The sequence below is a fragment of the Geotrypetes seraphini genome, chromosome 4 (genome assembly GCF_902459505.1).
Source record: "Geotrypetes seraphini chromosome 4, aGeoSer1.1, whole genome shotgun sequence".
In the NCBI taxonomy this organism is placed as follows: domain Eukaryota; kingdom Metazoa; phylum Chordata; class Amphibia; order Gymnophiona; family Dermophiidae; genus Geotrypetes; species Geotrypetes seraphini.
Window position 1 is genome coordinate 189268174 of NC_047087.1, and position 23883 is coordinate 189292056.

Below are 23883 nucleotides of genomic sequence, written 5' to 3' on the forward strand. Positions count from 1 at the left end.
AATAAATTTATTTTATATTTTGTGATTAGAATATTTCAGATTTGAAATATGTATCCTGCTAGAGCTGGTATTAGACATAACTGGGGACCACAAATTCCAGGCTGTGCTTCTTTAGCTTCCAGCTGGCTTAGGGCTCTCTCTCTAACCAGAGGGCAGTTGCCCTAGTTGCACTCCCCTAACATTATTCTTGCCTTGTGTGACTAAAGTATTCTCTTAACTTGATTTTTCTATGTAGCATTCTGTAGTAATTTGGTTTGTTCAGTTTTCACAGTAGTGAAGGGGATATTTGTGAAAAGGAGGGGAGATGGGTTTTGTTGAACCTTGCTCTGTTTTATTTGTGTTTATAAAATGACAATTGTCAGAAGAGAAGCTTCCGCCCACACACATGCAACTGCAGAGCAGTACAGGCAGGCTTCGCCAGCATCAGTTTCTTTTCTAAAGTGCCGCGAAGGTAAGGGGGAGGGAGAGAGATAGATTTGGCCGGAAGGAGGGAGGGAAGGGGGCCGCACATGCGATCGATGACTGTGCGCCTTCCCTCCCTTAAGTTTCTTTACGCCGCAAAGGTAAGGGGGAGGGAGGGAGATTTTCAGGCGACAGCAGAGACGGGGCAGTAAAGGGGATGGTGGTCCGATGACAGGGACAGATTTTTTCCCCATGTCATTCTCTAATACACATTTCAAATCTGACATATAGTAATCACAAAATAGAAAAAATAATTTTACCTTTTGTTGTCTGGTCATTTTGCTTTTCCATTATCTTGGTCCCAGTTTCTCTTTCTGCTTTTTGTCTATCTTCTACTATTTTTTGTTCCAGTGTCTGCTGTTCATTTTTTCTCCTCTTCTATCTTGCTCCATTCCCTCCTTGTGCCTTTCTCCAACATATTGATTTTTCCCATTCAGCTTTCTTAACTTTTTCACCTCTGTCCACTCAAATCTTGTCCTATTTCTCACCCTTCTTTTAAATGTTCAGCTACCTCTCAATTCTTCATCTCCTCTCAGTCCCTAGCTCTCCCATTTCCCATCTCACTCCTTTTCCAGCCTCCTATTTCCTTCTATCTACTCACTATTTAGATGTACTGCAGTGTTGAACATCCCCTTTCTGCCTTTTCAAGATCAAGATCTGAATGTTTCAATCACATGGACATCCATTTGGGCATTTTGAGTTTTCCATATGCTTTGAAAATGAGCTTCACACTAGAGAGCTGCACGGGAATGGGGATGGCGAGGATCCTGCAGGTTCCCCCTTTGGGTCATGGGGATCCCGTGGGGACGCCCCCTAGGGTCACAGGGATCCCGTGGGGACACCCCCTAGGGTCGCAAGGATCCTATGGGGTTGCTCCTCTTGGACTCAGGGTTCCCGTGGGGTTCAATACAACTCGAGCCGATTTCTGGTCGGCTATGTCTGCTGTGGCAGGGCAGGCAGGAAATGGAAGACGAGCAGTGAATCACCTTGATCCCTATAAAACATTTTCAAACAGAATTATATTTTATGTATCTTATGCCAATATCTTGTCAGCACAACAAAGATATATGAGTATAGCCCACAAACAAAGTGGCCTACCAAATGTGAAGATTTATTAGCACCCAAATCTCCTGCCTTTTACTTTGAGAAATGCCGTGTTTTTCAGGTAGGGAAAACAAGAGACCCCCAGCATATCCAATATGAAACTTAAGTCTAGATTTTTCCTAGTCTGATTTCTATCCATTTGAAAATGTCCTTATGTATTGCTTCATAGGGCAGTGTTCTCCCTAGCGCCTTTTAGCTAGGTGCTCCGCCCAGCTAATTTAAGTGAGCGCCCGGCTGTCCCCCTGCCAGCTCAGCCGGTGCAGAGCCCTCCTCTCAAGCACAGGCTTTGCACTTTCACCCTCTTCCCGGCACCTTGGAGCTTGCATTTATCACTTCCCTCTCTCCTCTCACTTTTCCGGCCCTCTCTTCCTCTTCTCACCTCCCCTGCAGTGCTCCAAACTTGCTGTGGGTCGCCGGCAGCAATTGTAAACAATCCACCAGCGGCCACCCCGCAGCCTTCAATCTGCCGCGCCCCGCCTCCTCTGACACAAATTCCTGTGGATGAAAACACTGCGAAGGAGCATGGGCTTGGGGAGGGGCTTATTACCTCTCAAGGATACCAAAGCTCTAGTCCCGGATCTGTTTCCATTCCAGCGGTAGGAAGCGATGTAATCCAGGTCGCAAGGAGGTCAGGGATAGAGACGGTTCATTTGGCCTAGGCATGGAGGATCTGCAAATTTAATCACCTCACTCGTCGTACCAATTTCCAGATCGTTTATAAATATGAAGAGCACGGGTCCAAGCATTGAGCCCTGCGGTACCCCACTGGTGATGCTCTTCCATTCCGAGTATTGTACGTTTACCGCAACTCTCTGTTTCCTATCCGCCAGACAGTTTTTAATCCACGTGAGTATTTCACCCTCGATTCCATGGCTCACAATTTTCCAAAGTAGTCGTTCATGTGGAACCTTGTCGAACGCCTTCTGAAAATCCAGATATACAATGTCGACTGGGTCACCCTTGTCTATCCACATGTTTATTCTCTCGAAGAAGTGCAGCAAGTCAAGCAAGATCTTCCTTTGCTGAAGCCGTGCTGGCTGATCCTCATCAGATCGTGTCTGTCAAGGTGATCAATAATGCGGTTCTTTATCAGCGCCTCTACCATCTTTCCCGGTACCAAGGTCAGACTCACAGTTTGTAGTTTCCCGGATCTCCCCTCAAAACTTTTTTGAAACTCGGCGTAACATTTGCCACCTTCCAGTTTTGCAGAATCTTTCTTGATTTGATCGACAAATTGGCTATTAGTTGAAGCAGTTCAGCTATAGTCCCTTTTAGAGTTACTTTTAGCTTCAGGATTTTTATACATATAAACAAATCAATACTAAGCAGCTCTCCAGAGTTATACTGCTCATACACTCATTAAAATGCCTTATATAACTACCACTGGTCTGATTCTCCTTGGAAACAGGAGGCTGCCTGACATGGCTCCCAACACTGGAACCAGCCTGGCTGGGAATATAATAATAATAAATTATTTTTTTTATATTACTGACAAGCATTTGATTGAAAGGCTTAGCAGAGAAGAGTGGTAAGAGAAGTACAGATTCAATAAAGCTAGCCTAGCTTTTAAGATCCTATATGGCCCACTCCAACAGCAAGACTACTTGTCAATGACATTATTACTGACCTATTGAGAGGGGAACTCGACAGGGCTGTCCCCTGTCACCCCTCTTATTTCTATTGTACCTCGAACCCTTTCTTCGCACAGTGTCTCAGGTCCCCGACATAGTGGGTGAGGACTTTGGGACTCATTCACTCAAAGTGTTGGCCTTTGCAGATGACCTATTATTTTTGCTAACTGATCCCGCTCACTCTGTTCGATATTTATTGCAAGCGCTTGACGAATTCAAATTTTATTCGGGATTTACGTTGAACTACCAGAAATCTATGGCCCTAGCTAGCCCCATGACACTACAACAGACATGGAGTGGTCACTTCCCATTTACATGGGCTCAGACTTCCATTCGCCATTTGGGGGCCGAGGGTCCCTTGAGAAAGAAAATATCATCTACCACTTCGACACGTCCCGTGAGGTACTTAAATGTTTCGATCATGTCTCCCCTCTCCCTACGTTCCTTGAGAGTGTAGAGCTGCAATTTGTTCAGTCTCTCTTCATACGAGAGACCCTTGAGCCCCGAGATCATCCTGGTGGCCTTCCGCTGAACCGATTCAATTCTGCGCACATCTTTACTGTAATATGGCCTCCAGAATTGCACACAGTACTCCAGATGAGGTCTCACCATGGCCCTGTACAACGGCATTATGACTTCAGGCTTTCGGCTGACGAAACTTCTATTGATACAACCCAATATCTGTCTTGCCTTAGATGAAGCCTTCTCCACTTGATTGGAGAAGGCTTCATCTAAGGCAAGGCAGATATTGGGTTGTATCAATAGAAGTTTCGTCAGCCGAAAGCCTGAAGTCATAATGCCGTTGTACAGGGCCATGGTGAGACCTCATCTGGAGTACTGTGTGCAATTCTCAGTACCCCATTTTTACACCGGCCAGAAGGACATGGAGATGGGTCTGTAAAACAGCCAAATTGTCTTCTAGGGTGTCTTTATATTTGCCTATACTGGGCAATGGAGCTTTCCAGCCGGGCATGCAAAATGCCACCTTTCTTAGGTGGCAAGCACAAGGTCTACAATATCTTTTTCACCTGTTTTCGGAGGAGGGGAGCCTGGTCACATTTGCCAAGCAGCAACGAACTTTTGACCTACAGGCTAATGATCTTTTCGACTATTACCAGATCCGTCACTATGTTCAGTCCCTCCCAGTGGCTGCCCTTACTGAAGTCTGCAGGGAGGCGCTTTCGGAACTCTTCAACCTTTCAGCCTAACAGAGGATTCCTCTATGATTTCATATTGTGGGGATCTGGGATTGCCAACCAAGTATGAATCTGGATATATTAGCGACAGCGTGGGCTGAGGACTTGCATTGCCAGTTGACTGCTCAACAGTTACAACGGGTCCTGAAGAACATTCAGAAGGTGTCACCCAATATTACTCACTGGGAAATGCAATTGAAAATTGTTCTTAGACTTTACATTCCACCGGAACGTGCAGCCCGGATGGGGATTACTGCGTTGCATTCTTGCCCGAAATGCAATCAGGCTCACGCATCTTTGAGTCACATGTTTTGGGCCTGCCCCGCAATCCAACAGTTTTGGAGACATCTTGGCCTATATACCACATCACTTTGGGGAAGGCGATGGCTTCTGCAACCGAGGGCGTTATTTGGATTTTATAATATAGCCTTGCCCAAACCCAGGGGAATGTCAGCATTTATCTCCAGAGCCCTTTTGATGGGAAAAAAGCCATCCTTACCAACTGGCTCTCCTGTGATCCCCTGTCATATGCACAATGGAGATCCCTAATGATAGTGCACGCAACACTGGAGAGACGCATGGTAGGAGATTTGACTCTTGGCCTGGGTCGCAAATTTTGTCAGGTGTGGGAGCACTTCTGGCAGGACCTCACACCGCGTGCTCGCAGTAGACTTTTGAATCTTTAAGATTTTATTCCCACTCTCAGCTGTTGGACTGGCCATGGATTCTTGGGGAGGGGGGGATGGGAGGGGAACTGATTATATTGTTGAAAAAGTTATTTCATGAATGGTACTACTGTTTGTATTTGCTTCTTACTGCTGGAATAATAAAAATCATTTAAACATAAGATCCTATACGGCATCCTCCCTCCACTAATCCCGCTTTCTTTGAACTCCTCGAGTCCTGACACCACTCAAGAACTTAAACTATCCTTCCCCTCGCTAAAAGGTATCCTCTATGCAGGAAAATCTGGCAAATCTCTCTTTTTCAGAATCACAGAGCTCTGGAATAATCTTACTGCCCCACTACGGAATCTGGGCTCCTTCCAATTATTTCGTAAGCACCTGAAAACTAGGCTCTTCACAAAATTGTAATGTTCTCTTTTCCCCTGGACTCACCATTCAACCTCTCTATGCTACTCCTTCCTTTATTAAACTCTTGTAAACCTTGCTGAGCTCTATAATTATGGAGAGGATGCGGTATATAAACTTAAGGTTTAGTTTAGTTTAGTTTAAAGAGTGATGGGAGTAGAAATAGAACAGAAGGATAAAATGTAGCACGATACTGTTAAGGGAACAGCCTTCTACTTACTGCATGTAAGTTGTATTTATTAAGAAATTTATAGATCACCCACTCAGCACAACTAGAGCTACCTAGGAGGTACACAATAAAATCAACCGATTGGTATCACACAAAACAGATACAAAACTTTATAAAATATTGACAGCTAAACATCACCCACACAAATAACACTAATGAGGTATATGCTTTACCTGAAAGGAGGAGGGGTGGGAATAGGAACACACTGAATATGCTGAACCAAAGATAACGGAACACTTTATTGTTTGAGGGGGGGGGGGCTAAAGCGCCCAGACTACCCAAGCTCCACCCCTGACCCTACCCCCATAATAATGATAGTATTAATTGTAAAACCATTTTTTTCCATTCATTTTTCAAATGTACACACAATATATTCTTATTAACAACACAAAATGGTTAACCACAAAATTAAACTACACAAAGCACACTGTATGCTTCTCAACATTCATTCCTACCAGAACACCTGACCTTGGTCACACTTGCAGATAATAACTCCTATGCAAACACAGGAACACAAACTAAAAGTACTAATATATACAAACAAAACCCTAAGATGCCAGACTCTACATGCATTATAACACCTGAGAAATAGAAAAATTAATTTCTTCCTGAACAGTGCAAAATAAAGATAGCAGATATAAATTCTCAAAACTGACACATTTCAATCAGTCTCTGATTGCACTTCTTTCTGTCTGTGCTCTTGTGTTTCTATGGCCGCCTTATCAATTTGCGATCTTCCTACACTCCTGCCCCGTGCAGAGCTGTGCTGTGAGTTCCTGTGTCTCACGAAACTACAATGGGAGTTCGCATTGTCTCGTGAGACCACAGGAACTTACAGCACGGGTGCATAGCATGGCTCTGCATGGGGCAGGAGTGTAGGAAGATCGCTCCTGCCCCCTTGTCACCGCTAGCCCATCAGGTAAGGTCCATGCTTCTGGAGCAGCTGATCGCCTCCTCCGATTGCCCCCCTCCTTTTCCGATCACCTCCTCCTCCTCCAGTAGCCCCCCTCCTCCTCCAATCCAAGTCCCAGGGCCAGTTCTGGTCGATGCGGGCTGCCTCCGAGTGATTCTCTTGGGGGGGGGGGGGGCTGGGAAAAAAAATTGCGAATACTCGAACACCGAAACCGCAAATAGGGAGGGGGAAGTGTATAACCAATAAAAACTGATCAGACCATGGAATACATCAATGACCAGCACCCTGCACTCCACAGTCTCCACTCCTCCTCCCTAAACCAATCTCAGACCCTATATTTCATTTGATAGAACAAGTGTCTTTTAAGTACTTTCTTAAAGTTCAGTTTAGTCTGCTGTTGACGAATATATTCTGGAAGGTTGTTCCATTCCCTGGGACCAATAAAATGGAAAACGCTATTCTGTGCTTTACTGTACATTGCTTAAGATCAATCAACAACTATTTAGATATTGATACATTAAGGCCTTTTTTTCATGCATCATTAATTCTTGATTCAAGTGCTATAATATTATGTATGCAGGTGTAATTAAATCAAATCTAAAGACACTTCAGACACTACAAAATGCAGCTGTTAGAATATCCTATCACGTAAAATGAAGAGAGCATGTGATTCCACTTCTGAAACAACTACACCGGCTTCCAATAGAATATAGAATATGCTTCAAAGTATTAGTCATAACTCATAAGGCTATGTATGCGGGTGCTCCATACTACCTCAATGCCTTTGCCATTTTGTACAGCCCAATAGGACTTTGCAATCTGTTAATGATAATAGACTGGTTCTACCTACTCCAGCTCGTGCGAAGTGAGAATCCACAAGAAACAGTATGTTTTACTTTTTGGCTCCAGCACTGTGGAATTCTTTACCTCCATATACCCGACTTGAAAGGACTTTCCGTTTCCTTCTGAAATCCTCTCTCTTTCAAGTGGCATTTAACTGTCCATGACTATTGACACGACTTGTCTAGGATGAGAGGCTGACTGGGTACAGTTGAGAGCACTGGGTAAGATTTGACTGTTACACCTTTACTGTTTTCTTATCTGAATGCCTCTTTCCTATCAGACGATGGAATTCTTTTCTATAGTTAGTCTTGTATTCTGTTTTAATTGCTGTTTAGTTTTAATGTTTAAAGCAGGGGTGTCCAACTTTTTGGCTTCCCTGGGCCGCATTGGCCCAAAAAAATGTTTCTGGGGCCGCGCAAACACTGCAGCAAGACAGAGGAAGGAGCCGGCAAGACGGTAAACACCCGGGGGCAGCAGAGGAAAACACTGCATCGCCCTCGACCAGGGCCACACAAAATACTTCACGAAGCCGCATGCTTTGATTTGTATGGCAAGCTAAGCAGCATATCAAGCCTAATGAATGATGATAATAATAAGCCCCTGGGTGGGTATATTGTCCTCTGCTATTTAAGTGGAAAGCACTCATCTCCACTGTCTCCAGCTTCAAGTCCCTTCCTTGATTGGGACAATCTGTTGTCAACAGCTTCACTCTATGTCCTCTATGGCTGAGGTTCAGGATCCAGTCTCCCCATGGCCAAACCTTCTTTCTTAAGAGCTTGTTGTGCCTCACAGGGGAAACTGTAGGCCTGTCTGATCTCCCCTGATCAGTTCCCTCATTCTTAGTGCACTAGGGGATAGCTGAGAGTAAAGCTGACAACCCTTGTGCTTTATTCCTCCCCTTCCTTTCCTATAGTTCCTAAGGCAGGCAGCTATGGTTCTAGTGTACTGCTGCTCCACATAATCATTGCTGGACATTCTATGAGTAGGGTTACCATATGGCTCCAGAAAAAGAAGGACGTATTGAGACGTCTGGGTTTTACTTCCACTGCCTTCAATGGAAGTAAAACCCAGCTGTCTTTATCTAACCTCCTTATTTCCAATGCTTTCAATTAAAGTAAAACCTGTACATCTCAATCCATCCTCTTTTTTTCTGAAGCCTTATGGTAACCATATTTGTAGGGAGAAAGATATGGCTCCTCCCTTATACTCCCCCCTCCCCCCAGCTCAACTCAAATGTTATGAGGCATTTTTCAGAACGGAATAGGTTTGTTTGACTCCTTTTCTGGAGAAAGGAGCCTGGAATGTTCTTTCTGCTAAAGCATTGGAGAGAGCATTTTCTAATCTAATCTAGTTTCCATCTTATATAACGGATCATTCCAGCAAGGACTAGGCAGCGTGCTACAATTATAAAGACTGATTCCTCTGAAGAAGAACATAAATGAGCAGATAAATTGCTTTTCACAAATCACAGATACATATCACCACAGTTACCATTCTCGAGTATGGAAATAAGCTACATCCCCCCCATTTTTGCAGATTTCAAAATAGCTTTCAAAATTCACCTTGACAGGACAAAAGCAGAGACTTTGGTAGATAATGCGTATGGATCTACAGTGATTTCAGTAGCAACAGATGCTCCTTATAAAGGGAATAGAAAATTATTCCTGTTGCCATTTGCTACTTTAATATAGACCAAGTGGAAACGTCATGGCTGTTGTAGATTTATTTGAGAATGGAGATGAAACAATAGAAGGAATTGCAAACAATTTAAGAGGTTATCTACAAAATGTTGTTCTAATACACAACAGTTTTGGCATATGGAGCAGACAACACATCTGTCAATTTTGCAGAACAGTCTGTTCCTGTAGTTAAAACAAATGTTGATTTACCAAACCATTGTTCCACAGCCTTGCAGCACTCATATAGTACGTAATACAGTAAAACATGGCTTGAAAATGTTTTTTTATGAAGTTAGAAACAATCTTTTTTAGTATTTTGAGTCCTGGATATTAATACTCCTGAAGTATAGGTTTACTATATAGGTGTAGAATGTGTTTATATTTTTCCAGAGTTTGGTTACTGCAGCTCTGTTTCTTTTATGTCAAGTTTGTGAAATATTCATAGAACATATTAACACGTGGCAATTTTTTCTCCTGAGATAGCAACCCTAGTACAGACAGTTGGTTGTAGGGTGTGGGATGGTGAATGGTACAACAGTGATTATGGCAAGGGACTTAGGGATAGAGCATGAAGGTGGGACAAGGGAGAGGAATGGGGCTGGGTACGTATTGGGTTTTTATTTGTCAAAAAAGTGACATCCCTAAGCATAACAGGTCTTGGGCGTGCATACCGGGGGATTACTAGGGGGGGCAAGGGTAGACTGGGGGTGAACGCATTTCCTCTTCCCCCGCCTCCATCTCTGCCTCATTTCCTCATCATAAGTGTCACATTCTATAGCCCCATGTCTGCAAATATGCCCTAACAAACAATTGAGTTTTTAAAAGTTTCTTAAAAGCTTTCAAGTCTTGACAGCACCTCAAAGAGCCAGTGCATTCCATAACCATGGACCAGCCACAGAGATTGCTGTCATCCATGGGGTTTTATTTTTATAGTGTACTCCCTGTACATCTTCAAGTGCTAACTTCATTGTAAACTCCGAACACAGAGATTGAGGTGGTAAATACTTTCTCAGTGCATTTAATAAATACCATGGAGCTTTCCCATATGCTACCTGATGTATAAGTATCAGAATTTTATATTCTATTCAGAACATGACAGGCAATCAGTGCAGCTGTTTCAACACTAGTGAAATTATGTTCAAATCGAGAGACCCCACTAATCATTCTAGCAGATGTACAAGTGGCATTTACCACTTGTAAAGCATGTGCTTTAGCTATTCCCAGAAACACTGCATTGCAAAAATCCAATTTAGAAATTACATGACTGCATTATTATCTGCAAATCCATTACAGACAGCATTGGTTTTACTCTTGAAAGTATCCGCATCTGCATAAAAGCTCCCTTAACTACATGCAAAATATGTTCTTGCATGGTCAGATGATTATCCAGGTACACACCTAATACTCTCATGCATTGGAGAACAAACAAGTTGCACATCTTGCACTTTTATCTCCTTCAGCTGTAGTAATTCCTCATCATTACCAATAAACAACACTTCCGGGTTTTTTCAGGTTCAACATCAACCTATTTTCATTCATCCAGTTTCCAATATTCTTCATGCAATCTGCCAACTTTTGTATCACATACTCGCTCCCTGTTTCAGTTGAGAAGGAAAAACATGTGTCATCAGCAAATATTTGATAATGGACATCCAAGTTTTCCAGAACAAGTCCTAAAGATGCAATATAAACGTTAAGTATCAACGCAGATTGTGCAGATCCCTGCGGCACTCCCATTTTTAACATTACAGAGGAGACTCCACCACCACTTTTCACCACAAATTTGTATAGAGCAAAACCATTTTAAAACCACCCTTCCTATGCCACCAACTTGTAATTTTTAAAATAAAATCCAGGCATCAACAGTATCAAAAGCTGCCAATATATCCAGTGAAACCATACAGAAAGTTTCCCCCTGATTTAAACCTCTCCATAAGACATCCATAGTGGACAGTTTCAACTGGCATTTTGCATAATAACACAAAGTCTTGCAAAAAAAGACATTAAAAATCTATATAGTAACATTTACCAAGCCATAGGAACCCTAATCCATTTATGAAAAGACAGTGCTATAAATATTATACTGGGCCCTAAAGCACCAATATACCTATTACTGGAAAGCTAGAACAAGCTGGACTTTGACAGATTCCTACACAAAGAGTACCTGCCAGCAGAATCGTTCACTCCAGTTTCACATGCAGAACATGGACAGACCCTCATCCGATACAAAATAGGGGACTACAAAAGCTATGCAGATAAAAACTGAAATGCAGATCCCCAAGTCAGACTTTATAAGCAGTGTAATACTGATAAAAGAGAAACAGAAATATATACTGTAGAAAAATATATACATTTCCCAAACCAGACACATTTCAAGCCTTAAAAAGCACTAAATAATCATTTTCTTTTCTATCTTTGCTCTCTGGTCATTTTATTTTTTTAATTGGGTCAATCCCAGTTTGTTCCAGTTTTTGTGTCAGTCTTCTCCTAAATTATTTTCCAGGTCGGTCTTTCCATTTCTTCTCTCGTGTTCTTCTTTTCGTTTTCTACATTCATCTGCCACTACTTACTTTTTATGCTTTCCCCACCCATCTTTATGCTTATATCCACCCATTTGATTTTACCCTATTTCTTTCACCCTCTTCTTAGATAAGAGAAAATGAGACTGTCTACTGACTTTTCCCATCTTTCTCTTATTCCCTCTCCAGTACTCCCACTGCCCTCATCTCTCTCCTTTCCCAATCTCCAATTCTTCCTCCGATTTTTCACTCACTCTCTAGTCCTCCATTTCTATCTTCTGCACTCATACTCTCAGTCCTCAACTACCCTCCACTGCCTCTCATTCCCTCGCCAGCTTCAGCTTCATCCCTGTCTCGCCTTCCTTCTTTTGTCTTCAGGTCATTCTTCTATCTCTTACCCTCTACCCCATGGCCTATTGTTTCACTTATATCATCTTTTAACCTCTTTTCCACCATCACTCAACTCCTTCAGAAATATATCCTCTTCCTCTCATAATCATCCCCAGTTCCTCTATCCCTTTTCAATGCCTCATATTCTCTCCAGTCTTTCATATCATCCACATTATGTCTCAACTATCCTTATACTTTCTCCCCTTTCTCTTACCCCCTCTCCCCCCATTTCATACTCTCATTCTCCCAAACCATCAAAACACCTCAATCATATTTACCAATTGCCAGGTCTTCACTGTCTCTACCTCTCTCATTTATAATTCCCTACTCTACCCTCCAATACTTTCCCACTCAATCACTGAGTTCCATCCATGTTTTGCTCTGTTCTTCCCCATCCCCTACTCCTGAGTCCCATCCATCTTCTGTTCTTTCCAGGGTCTCTTGCCCATTTGACACTTCTTATCTCTCTATGTCCACGATCATTCTATCTGTTTCCCTAAATATCCTAACATCTCCTTTCTCGTATGTGTCCCTGTCCCTATCCATTCCCTCTTGTTTAGCACCTGCCCTTTTTGACTCCATACTCCCCCTCAGTGTCCAGCATCATCCTTCTGTATCAGGTCCCACTTCATGTCAAGCTTCTCCCTTTCATTTCCCTATCCCAGGGCCAGCATCTATCCCTCTATCCCCCCTCCGGCCCTCTCCCACAGTTCAGCATCTCTCTGTGTGTTCCTCTGGCCATCTTTGGCTCCTCTCTCTCTCTCCCCCCTTCCTCAGTGGCTCCAGTTCTTCCCCCCTCATCTTATATCTCTATTCTTTCTTCTTTTCTCCTTACCTCATCTCACTACACTATAACAATCCACAACTACCCTCCCCCCAGCTACCTTCTCTCACCATCCCATCACCCCCATAGTTAGGCATTTCTGCTTCCCTTCCTCCACTGATGGATAAGGTCCAAGTTGGGACCCAGTGTGTTCCATAACTACACCTCCATTATTTGCAAATCTCTCATGCTTTCATTAGGGATATCCTGAAAACCTGTTTGGCAGTACCCCAGGACAGGTTCGAGAATCACTAATATAAATTATTATAATACTTCATCAAAGGGAGCAGCAAAGCCTGCAATAATTTAGTGGTTTGCATACATAAATTTAATAAATCATCCTGACCTAAGTAAGGTAGTCATCTGCAGAGTTTATAAAGATTGCCTTCACCACCTTTTGTATGTGTGGCTTCATCAACGACGAGACCTACAATGAGACATAAACACACTCGAGGAATGGGCCGCGAAATGGCAAATGAGGTTCAACGTGGTTAAGTGCAAGGTGATGCATGTTGGTAACAAAAATCATATGCACGAATACAGGATGTCCGGTGCTGTACTCGGAGAGAGCCCCTAGGAAAGAGACTCGGGAGTACTTGTAGACAAGTCAATGAAGCCGTTTGCGCAAAATGCGGTGGTGGCAAAAAGGGCAAACAGAATACTAGGAATGATTAAGAAGGGGATCACAAACAGATCTGAGAGGGTTATCATGCTGCTGAACTGGGCCATTGTGCGCCCCCACCTGGAGTACTGCGTCCAACATTGGTTGCCGTACATGAAAAAGGACATAGTATTACTTGATAGTATCCAGAGAAGAGCGACAAAAATGGTTAAGGGAATGGAGGAGTTGCCGTACAATGAGAGGCTAGAGAAACTGGGCCTCTTCTGCCTTGAAAAGGGGAGACTGAGAGGGGATATGATCGAAACATTCAAGATACTGAAGGGAATTGACTTAGTAGAGGAAGAGAGATTGTTCACCCTCTCCAAGGTGGAGAGAATGAGAGGGTACTCTCTAAAGTTAAAAAGGGATAGATTCCGTACAAATGTAAGAAGTTCTTCTTCACCCAGTGAATGGTAGAAATCTGGAACGCTCTTCCAGAGGCTGTTATAGGGAAAAGCACCCTCCAGCGATTCAAGAAAAGGTTAGATAAGTTCCTGCTGAACCAGAACATTCGCAGATAAGGCTAGACTCAAATAGGGCACTGGTCTTAGAAACATAGAAACATAGAAATTGACGGCAGAAAAGGGCTATAGCCCATCGAGTCTGCCCATACCAATGACCCACTCCCTGATTCTTACTCTCCTAGAGATCCCACATGAATATCCCATTTTCTCTTGAACTCTAACACGCTGCTGGCCTCAATCACCCTCTGAGGCAGCTCGTTCCAATGATCTACCACCCTTTCAGTGAAGAAGTACTTCCTCGCATCACCCTGAAATTTCCCTCCCCTGATTTTCAGCGAGTGTCCTCTGGTTACTGAGGGCCCTGTAAGACTGAAGATATCATCTTTCACCTCTATACGCCCAGTAATATACTTAAAGGTCTCAATCATGTCCCCTCTCTCTCTTCGCTCCTCCAGTGAGTACATCCGGAGTTTTTTTAACCTTTCTTCATACGTGAGTTCCCTGAGCCCCAAAACCATCCTGGTAGCCATTCGCTGAACCGACTCAATTCTCAACACATCTTTTCGGTAGTGTGGTCTCCAGAATTGAACACAATACTCGAGATGAGGTCTCACCATGGATCTGTACAGCGGCATTATGACTTCAGGTTTTCTGCTGACAAAACCCCTACGGATACAGCCCATCATTTGTCTTGCCTTGGATGATGCCTTCTCTACCTGATTGGCAGCCTTCATATCGTCGCTAATGATCACTCCTAAGTCACGTTCCACCGTGGTCCTGGACAAGGTTTCACCATTTAGTGTGTAAGTTCTGTGTGGATTTTTTTTGCCTAGGTGCATTACTTTACATTTTTTAGCATTAAAGCCCAGCTGCCAAGTTGATGACCACTGTTCAAGCTGTCTTAGGTCCTGCGTCATAAAGTCAGGCACACTGCTTTTGCCAACTATGTTGCATAGTTTGGCATCGTCAGCAAACAGTGATACTTTTCCTCTAAGTCCTTGGGTCAAATCTCCTATGAATAAATTGAATAGAATCGGCCCTAAGACGGAGCCCTGAGGTACTCCACTCATCACTGCTGACGTTTTGGAGGGGGTACCATTTACCATCACCCTTTGAAGCCTACCATCTAGCCAATCCCTTACCCATGTTGTGAATGTATCCCCTAATCCCATCGATTTTAGTTTGTTCAACAGCCTGCGGTGTGGAACGCTATCAAAAGCTTTGCTGAAGTCCAAGTATATCACGTCAAGGGACTCACCGGCATCCAGATGACTGGTCACCCAATCAAAGAAGTCAATCAGATTAGATTGGCAGGACCTTCCCCTGGTGAATCCGTGTTGATGTGGATCACGTAGATTTTCTTCATCTAGAATTTTGTCAAGTTCCTGTTTGATCAGTGTTTCCATGAGTTTGCACACTATGGATGTAAGACTCACTGGTCTGTAATTTCCTGTCTCCGTTCTGCAGCCCTTTTTGTGGAGTGGAATTACGTTAGCTGTTTTCCAGTCTAGGGGTACTATTCCCGTGCGCATGGAAAGATTGAAGAGTACGGATATTGGTTTAGCCAGAACTTCACTCAGCTCTCTGAGTACCCTGGGGTGTAGATTGTCTGGCCCCATAGCTTTGTCTACTTTGAGTCTTGAAAGTTCGTGGTAGACATTACTAGGTGTAAACTCGTAATCACGAAACAGGTCATTTTGGCTGTTTCTTATTTGTAGTTGCGGACCATCTCCCGGTGCTTCACAGGTGAATACTGAGCAGAAGTATTCGTTTAGCAGTTCTGCTTTGGCAGTATCAGATTCTGCGTAGTTTCCATCTGATTTCCTAAGGCGTTCTATTCCATTTTTGTTTCTCTTCCTGTCGCTAATGTACCTGAAGAAGGATTTGTCCCCTTTTTTAATGTTCCGTGCTAGATCTTCCTCTGTTTGAAGTTTGGCTTCCCTGACTGCCTTTTTGACAGCCTTAGATCTGGCCAGATAGTCTTCTTTTGCCTCCCTTTTCCCAAGATGTTTGTAGGTAATAAATGTTTCTTTTTTCATTTTAATGAGGTCCGAAATTTCCTTGTTGAACCATTGTGGTTTTTTGTTTCTCCGGCGTTTGCTTACTGTTTTTACGTAGCGGCTAGATGCTTCGTTCAGGATGGATTTTAGGTTTGACCACATAGTTTCCGGATTGTCAGTTTCTGCATGGTTTTGCAGCTTTTGATGGACAAATTCTCTCATGTGGTCGAAATCTGCCTCCCTAAAGTTGAGGACCCTCGTTGCTGTGTTTGATTTAGAGAAGCCTTTCCTGAGGTTGAGCCATACCATGTTGTGGTCACTGGAGGCCAGCGTGTCTCCCACTGATACTTCCGAGACACTGTCTCCATTTGTGAGTACCAGGTCCAGTATTGCTTTTTCCCTGGTGGGCTCTAATACCATTTGTTTTAGTTGTGCACCCTTAATGGAGGTTATTATTCTTTTGCTACCGCTCGTAGTTGCTGAGAGGGTGTTCCAGTCTGCATCTGGCATGTTGAAGTCGCCTAACAGTACTGTGTCACCACGCAAAGTGATGTTCTCTATGTCCTCAATCAATTCTTTGTCTTTGTCTTCCTTTTGTCTCGGAGGCCTGTATACCACACCGAGGTAAAGGCATTTTTCGTTCCCTCTGGTCAGGTTTACCCAAAGTGATTCCCCTGTGTATCTAACCTCTGTGATCCTGGTAGTTTTGATATTATCCTTAGTGTATAATGCTACCCCCCCTCCTAATTTGCCTTCTCTGTCCCGACGAAGTAGATTGTAGCCTGGTATAACCATATCCCACCCATGCGAGTCTGTGAACCAGGTCTCGGATATCGCTACTATGTCAAGGTCTGCATTCCTTATTTCTGTTTCTAGTTCCAGGATTTTGTTGCCCAAGCTGTGTGCATTAACATACATTGCTCTCCAAATTTGTGATGATATGCCTAACCCCGTTAGTGTACTTGCCTTAGGTTCAGAAGTATGTATACTATGGGTACTTACCTTAGGCTCAGAAGTGTGGGTTTTACTTGCTTCTCCAGGATGAATCCTTACTGCTCTGGTATGTATGTGTGAACCCTCCCCCAACTTACCTAGTTTAAAGCCTTCCGAAGTAGATGTGCTAGTCGATGTCCAAAAACTTTCTTGCCTCTCTTTGTTAGGTGAAGTCCATCAGGTCCCTGTAGTCCTTGTAGCGCTGCTCCGTGGTCTAGGAATCCAAAGTTCGTCTCTAAACACCATTCGCGAAGCCACTCGTTGGTCCTATGGATGCGCTCTTCCCTGTCTCTGCCTTTGTCTCTTACCGGGAGGATTGATAAGAAGACCACCTGTGCTCCTGTCTGCTTTAGCTTCCTTCCCAGGGCCTCGAAGTCTTTAGGGATGCTGTCTGATGTGCTTCTGGCAGTATCGTTAGTACCTACATGAATGAGAAACATAGGGAAATGGTCAGTAGGTTTTAGAAGTTTGTCTATACTGGTGGTGATGTCGCGGATCCTGGCTCCAGGGAGACAGCAGACCTCCCTCGACTGCAAATCTGGTCTGCAAATTGGTCCTTCGGTGCCTCTTAGCATGGAGTCTCCGATGACCACCACTCTACGCTCCTTCCGAGGGGGGGTGGATCGAGCAGCGTGAATCGCAGCCGGTGTTCTGTGTTCGGAATCCTCCTCTGCTTCATCCTCGTCAGTTCCTTCTTGAAGGACTTGAAATCTGTTTTTCAGGGAAAGTTGTGGCGTTGGTGTTGAACTGCCCTGTTTGAGAGAAAAAGAAGAAGAAGGTGACCCAAGGGCTGCCGCGTGAGCGGACTGCTGGGCACGATGGATCACTGGTCTGACCCAGCAGCAGCAAATCTTACATAGAAACATAGAAATACACGGCAGATAAGGGCCTCGGCCCATCTAGTCTGCCCACCCCAATGACCCTCCCCTACCTTTCTCTGTGAATAGATCCCACGTGTCTATCCCATTTGGCCTTAAAATCAAGCACGCTGCTGGCCTCAATAACCTGAAGTGGAAGACTATTCCAGCGATCAACCACCCTTTCAGTGAAAAAGAATTTCCTGGTGTCCCCGTGCAGTTTCCCGCCCCTGATTTTCCACGGATGCTCCCTTGTTGCCGCGGGACCCTTGAAAAATAAGATATCTTCTTCCACCTTGATGCGGCCTGTGAGATACTTGAATGTCTCGATCATGTCACCCCTCTCTCTGCATTCCTCGAGCGAGTACAGCTGCAACTTATCCAGCCGTTCCTTGTACGGGAGATCCTTGAGTCCCGAGACCATCCGGGTGGCCATTCTCTGGACCGACTCCAGTCTCAGCACATCCTTACGGTAATGCGGCCTCCAGAATTGCACACAGTATTCCAGGTGGGGCCTCACCATGGATCTATACAATGGCATAATGACTTCAGGCTTACAGCTGACGAAACTCCTGCGTATGCAACCTATGATTTGCCTTGTCTTGGATGAAGCTTGCTCCACTTGATTGGCAGTCTTCATGTTCTCACTGACGATCACCCCTAAGTCTCATTCTGCTTCAGTTCTTGTTAGGATCTCGCCATTAAGGGTGTAAGTCTTACATGGATTATGGCTGCCCAGGTGCATGACTTTGCATTTTTTGGCATTGAAGCTGAGTTGCCAGGACCTAGACCAGCGCTCCAGTAGGAGTAGGTCATGCATCATGTTGTCGGACATTGAATTTATGTCTGTTGTGCTTTTGCCCACTACATTGCCTAGTTTGGCGTCATCGGCGAATAATGTTATTTTACCTCGCAGCCTTTCTGCCAAGTCTCTTATAAAGATGTTGAATAGGATCGGGCCCAGGACCGAGCCCTGCGGCACTCCACTGATTACCTCAGTCATTTCGGAGGGGGTGCCGTTCACCACTACCCTCTGAAGCCTACCTCCAAGCCAGTTCCCAACCCATTTCGTCAATGTGTCGCCCAGTCCTATAGAACTCATCTTGCTCAGCAACCTGCGGTGTGGTACGCTATCGAATGCTTTACTGAAGTCCAGGTATACGATGTCGAGGGACTCCCCAACATCCAGCTTCCTCGTCACCCAGTCAAAGAAGCTGATCAGGTTGGATTGGCAGGATCTCCCCTTAGTAAATCCATGTTGACGGGGATCCCGTAGATTTTCCTCGTTCAGGATCGTATCCAATTGGCGTTTGATTAGAGTTTCCATTAGTTTGCACACTATTGATGTGAGACTCACCGGTCTGTAGTTTGCTGTCTCCACCTTGGAGCCTTTCTTGTGGAGGGGAATGACGTTAGCCGTCTTCCAGTCCAACGAGACGTTACCAGTACTAAGGGAGAGATTGAAGAGCGCAGATAGCGGTTCCGCCAAGACATCACACAACTCCCTGAGCACCCTGGGGTGTAGGTTGTCAGGCCCCATTGCCTTGTTAACCTTAAGCTTTGACAGCTCGCAGTAGACACCGCTGGGTGTAAACTCGAAATTACTAAACGGGTCATCTGCGTCAACCCTTGTCTGTAGCTGAGGGCCGAGTCCTGGCGCCTCGCGGGTGAAGACTGAGCAGAAGTATTCATTTAACAGTTGTGCTTTTTCTAAGTCCGCTTCTACATAGTCTCCGTCTGGTTTCCTAAGATGTTCTATCCCGCCTGAGTTCTTATTTCTGTCACTGATATACCTGAAGAAGGATTTATCTCCTTTCTGGATGTTCTTCGCTAGAGACTCCTCCATGCGGAATTTGGCCTCCCTAACTGCTGTTTTGACGGCTTTTGACTTGGCCAGATAGACTTCCCTAGAGTCCTGTTTCCCTGATTGTTTGTAAGAGATGAATGCTTTTTTCTTCTCCTTGATGAGGTCCGAAATCTCCGCAGAGAACCACTGTGGCTTATTGTTCCTTCACTGTTTACTTACTGATTTAACATAGCGGTTTGTTGCTTCTTGTATGGTGGCTTTCAAAGTCGACCACATTTCTTCCACGTTATCGGTTTCTGCTTGGCTTTGTAGCGCCTGGTGAACGAAGTCTCCCATTTCTTTGAAGTTTGTGTCCTTGAATTTGAGGACCTTGGTCAGTGTGGTAGATTTAGTGAAACCTTTCCTGAGATTGAACCATACCATGTTGTGGTCACTGGAGGCCAATGTGTCGCCCACCGAGACCTCTGTGACACTTTCTCCATTGGTAAGTCTCAGGTCCAGTATTGCCTGATCCCTTGTTGGTTCCAACACCAGTTGCCTGAGTCTTGCTCCCTTCATAGAGTTTAATAGCCTCCTGCTGCTGCCGGAAGCAGAGGAAAGCGTGTCCCAATCCACATCAGGCATGTTGAAGTCACCTAACAATACTGTGTCCCCACGCAAGGTGATATTCTTAACATTAACATGTGGTCTGCGAGACCATGAGAAGTATACACAGAAAAGCCATTAATCTGAGTTTTGTTATCAATGGAACCATTGAAGGATACAACAATGGGACAACACTTGTTTGATAGTGTCATGTTTCTAAGTTTCTATAGTGGTAGTAACTTTGAAAAGACAGAAGAATACAGTAATAGACCATTCTGGTAACAATTTATGTTCATTTAGTCACCACACTGAGTTTTGTTGGCAGTGAATTATATGGCACATTGGTTCATTTTCCGTATGCGGCCTGCTAAGGACAGAACTGACATTTATGCGACCCTCTGTGTATAAAGATTGCCCCTCTCTAGATCTATTACAAGTTGTCCCAGTAATGCATGAGGTCACCTATCTTGTCTTAAACTAAAAAACTGGAGCTACAAGAATACAAATAGATCCTGAGATAATCGGTTGTCCCTCAGCTGACCAGAATAGAAAAAAAAAAAGTCATAATGCCATCTGTGTATATTCTAAAATCTACAGACAAGTTATATAACAAAATGCAAAATACATTACATTACATTACATTAGTGATTTCTATTCCGCTTGTGCCTTGCGATTCTAAGCGGATTACAAGTTAGAGGACTGGACATTTCCAGTAGCATTGCAGTACATGTAATCAAGAGTGTGTCCAGTTACAATTGTTAGTCTGGACTTTTCCAGGAGAAATTGATAGCAGGTAGTAGATAGTGATAGGTTGTTTAGACGAATAGAGATAATACTGTTCGGGTTCAGGGTGTTGCTGGTGGTGGTGATGGAGGTGGTCGTGAGAACATTTTCTAATACTTTTATGAGGTTATGATGATGGGAAGTGTTTTTTGAAGAGATGAGTTTTGATTTCTTTTCGGAATACTTTAATGTCTGTAGATTTGGTCAGTAGATTGGTGATGGTAGTATCGATCTTTGCTGCCTGTGTCGCTAAAAGGCTGTCGTATAGTTTCTTTCGTCGTGTTCCTTTGAGAGGGGGGTGAGTGAATAGGCTCTGAGTTCTCCTTAGTCTGTGTGAGAGGTTACGGTGTAGTCTGTTATTTAGGTAGCTGGGGGCTGTTCCATGTATTACTTTGTATAGTAGACACAGATATAGTGGAGACATGGGGGACCCATAGCCACAGCTGTATCACTCGTCCTCATATGTTGTGCCCAGTGAAATGTGAAGTAAACCAAGTTAGTATAGCAGTACCAATGCTCTCTTCTCTTAGGGCTCCTTTTACTAAGGTGCGCTAGCGTTTTTAGCGCACACTGCATTGCCGTGCGTGCTAACCCCACGCTACGCGCCAAGAACTAACACCAGCTCAATGCTGGCGTTAGCGTCTAGCGCACGCGCTAAAACCACTAGCGCAGCTTAGTAAAAGGAGCCCTTAGTGTGCCCAATGATATTGCATGACTGACTGTATCAAATACTTCTAATGGGAATGCTCAACCATCCATCAGGCCTCATAACAAAACCTGCCAAAATCTGTACTAATGTTCATATAAGAAAATGCACCAATTGGCATTATATGGTCAACTTAGAAAGAAAGCAAGATTGTTTTCAAAGCCAAACACATAAATGGTTTTGTTTTATCCAAGACAGTTGAATGGCTAACTTTATATGTATAATTTATTATATGTCCAAGTAGGATTTGGGGCTTTCTGGAATGGTGCCACTTAGCTGTAAAATTTATATATATATATATATATATGTATATATATATATATATATAGGTGGCTCATACAGATATATCTTGAAATGTCAAATTATACATTTCAACTTACTATATATAAATATTCAGTGGCACCACCTATATGAATGCCACCACTGAATATACCTATGATTGAAACCATATGTTACAGATTTCAAATTATATGTTCTCTATATAGATTAATACCAATATTGCTTCACTTGTTGATTATGGTGATCTCTCTAACTAGCAATATTTTCCCCTCACTATCCTATCCTTCTTTGATCTCTTCCCTGCTTCCCAGCCCAGCGATTCAGACAGGCAGCCTTGGGAGCTCTGATAGGTCACGCCCTAACTCCACTCAGAGAAAACAGGAAGTTGTATCAAAGCATTGGGGCAGGGCCTAGCTAGAGACCCAGGTCTGCCTTTCTGAATCACTAGGCTGCTGGTGTCGGCAGCAATTCAGGTAAATTAGGATGGGGGAGGATAGGCAGAGAGGTGGGGCTGGGTCGAGGGGAGAAGGAATGGAGGGCAAGAGACATGCAGAACTAGTAAGGTAGGACTGGGCAGAGCCAAAGAAGGCTCAAGGGTGCATGGCTGTTTTCCCCCATTATCACAGGAATGTCATGATAATGGTTCCCGTTCCTGTAGTACTACCGTGGAAAAGGCTACTGTTACCACAGTATTCATGGGAGAACCTTTAATGTCCTCTCTGTTACCGCAGTAACCATTCCTATGTCACTCTCTATAGGGGAGATATGATAGAGGTCTACAAAATACTGTGTGGAGTGGAACGGGTAGATGTGAATCACTTGTTTAGTCCTTCCAAAAATACTAGGATTAAAGGAGCATGCAATGAAGCTACTAAATAGCAGATTTTAAAAAAAAAATCAGAGAAAACATTTCTTCACTCAATATGTAATTAAACTTTGGAATTCATTGCCAGGGAATGTGCTGAAAGCAGTTAGCATAGAAGGGTTTAATAAAAAGGTTTAGATAACTTCCTGAAAGAAAAATCCATACATCATTATTAAGATGGACTTAGGGACATCCGCTGCTTATTCTTAGAATAAGCAGAATAAAATCTGTTTTTCTTTTTGGGATCTTGCCAGGTACTTGTGACCTGGGTTGGCCACTGTTGGAAACAGGATACTGAGCTTGATGGACCTTTGGTCTGTTCCAGTATGGCAACTTTTATGTTCTTATTGTAATTATTGTCTTCCTTCTGTGTCCTTCCCTATAATTACTTTTTTGTATGTTTGTCTTTTCACCCCTATAATAATTTTATTGCAAACTGCATAGATATTCTTCATTTATATGCAGTGTATCAAATAAATTTGAACCCTGGACCTCAGAAACTGCAGAGAAGCATTGAATAAGATGTGCTGAATTCAAAATTGGTGTTTTATAGATTGACTTTACTGATTAGTTTTAGATACCCCCAGATGTGTGTGTAAGTGCTAGCTGGGTGCTAAGCAGTGTTCTATGACTTTCACAGAAATGACTTTCACAGAAAATTGTATTCACTTAGGATCATGGCGCGTGCACAAACAACTGTCATGATCGTACCCAGGGCACAATCCTAAATGAATATAATGTCTCCATGGAAGTCCTCTCTGGTGTATCAGCTAGGTACTACAGTGGTTAAATTAAACGACTCCTGTGTCAAGTTCATTGCTTCCATTTAGTGCTTGATTATAGAATCCTTAGTGACAAACTGCCGTTTTTGTCCTTTGGGCCCTATGTTCATAGTTTTTTAATTTAAAAAGTTATATATATTTTTTTTAACCTCTGGCGTTTTCTTTTCTTTTTATGTTGGAGGATTTTTGATCCATCCCTACTTTTTCTTTTTTTGTTGTAC

At 43.5% G+C, this 23883-nt stretch overlaps 1 protein-coding gene across 6 annotated transcripts in view; it reads right to left on the bottom strand.

Moving 5' to 3' along the window:
* The window catches only part of LRRC20 (leucine rich repeat containing 20), a 368748-nt gene that overhangs the window by 76749 nt on the left and 268116 nt on the right, over positions 1-23883 (bottom strand). Inside the window, exon 5 of one of the 6 annotated variants that reach the window (XM_033941819.1) lies at positions 10632-10743. The exons of 4 other annotated variants lie outside the window; for them this stretch is intronic. In XM_033941819.1, coding sequence (XP_033797710.1) covers positions 10632-10743 — 112 coding nt within the window. Of the gene's footprint in view, positions 1-10612; positions 10744-23883 lie in introns of those variants that run through there. One more of the 6 variants, XM_033941818.1, reaches the window with a different exon arrangement.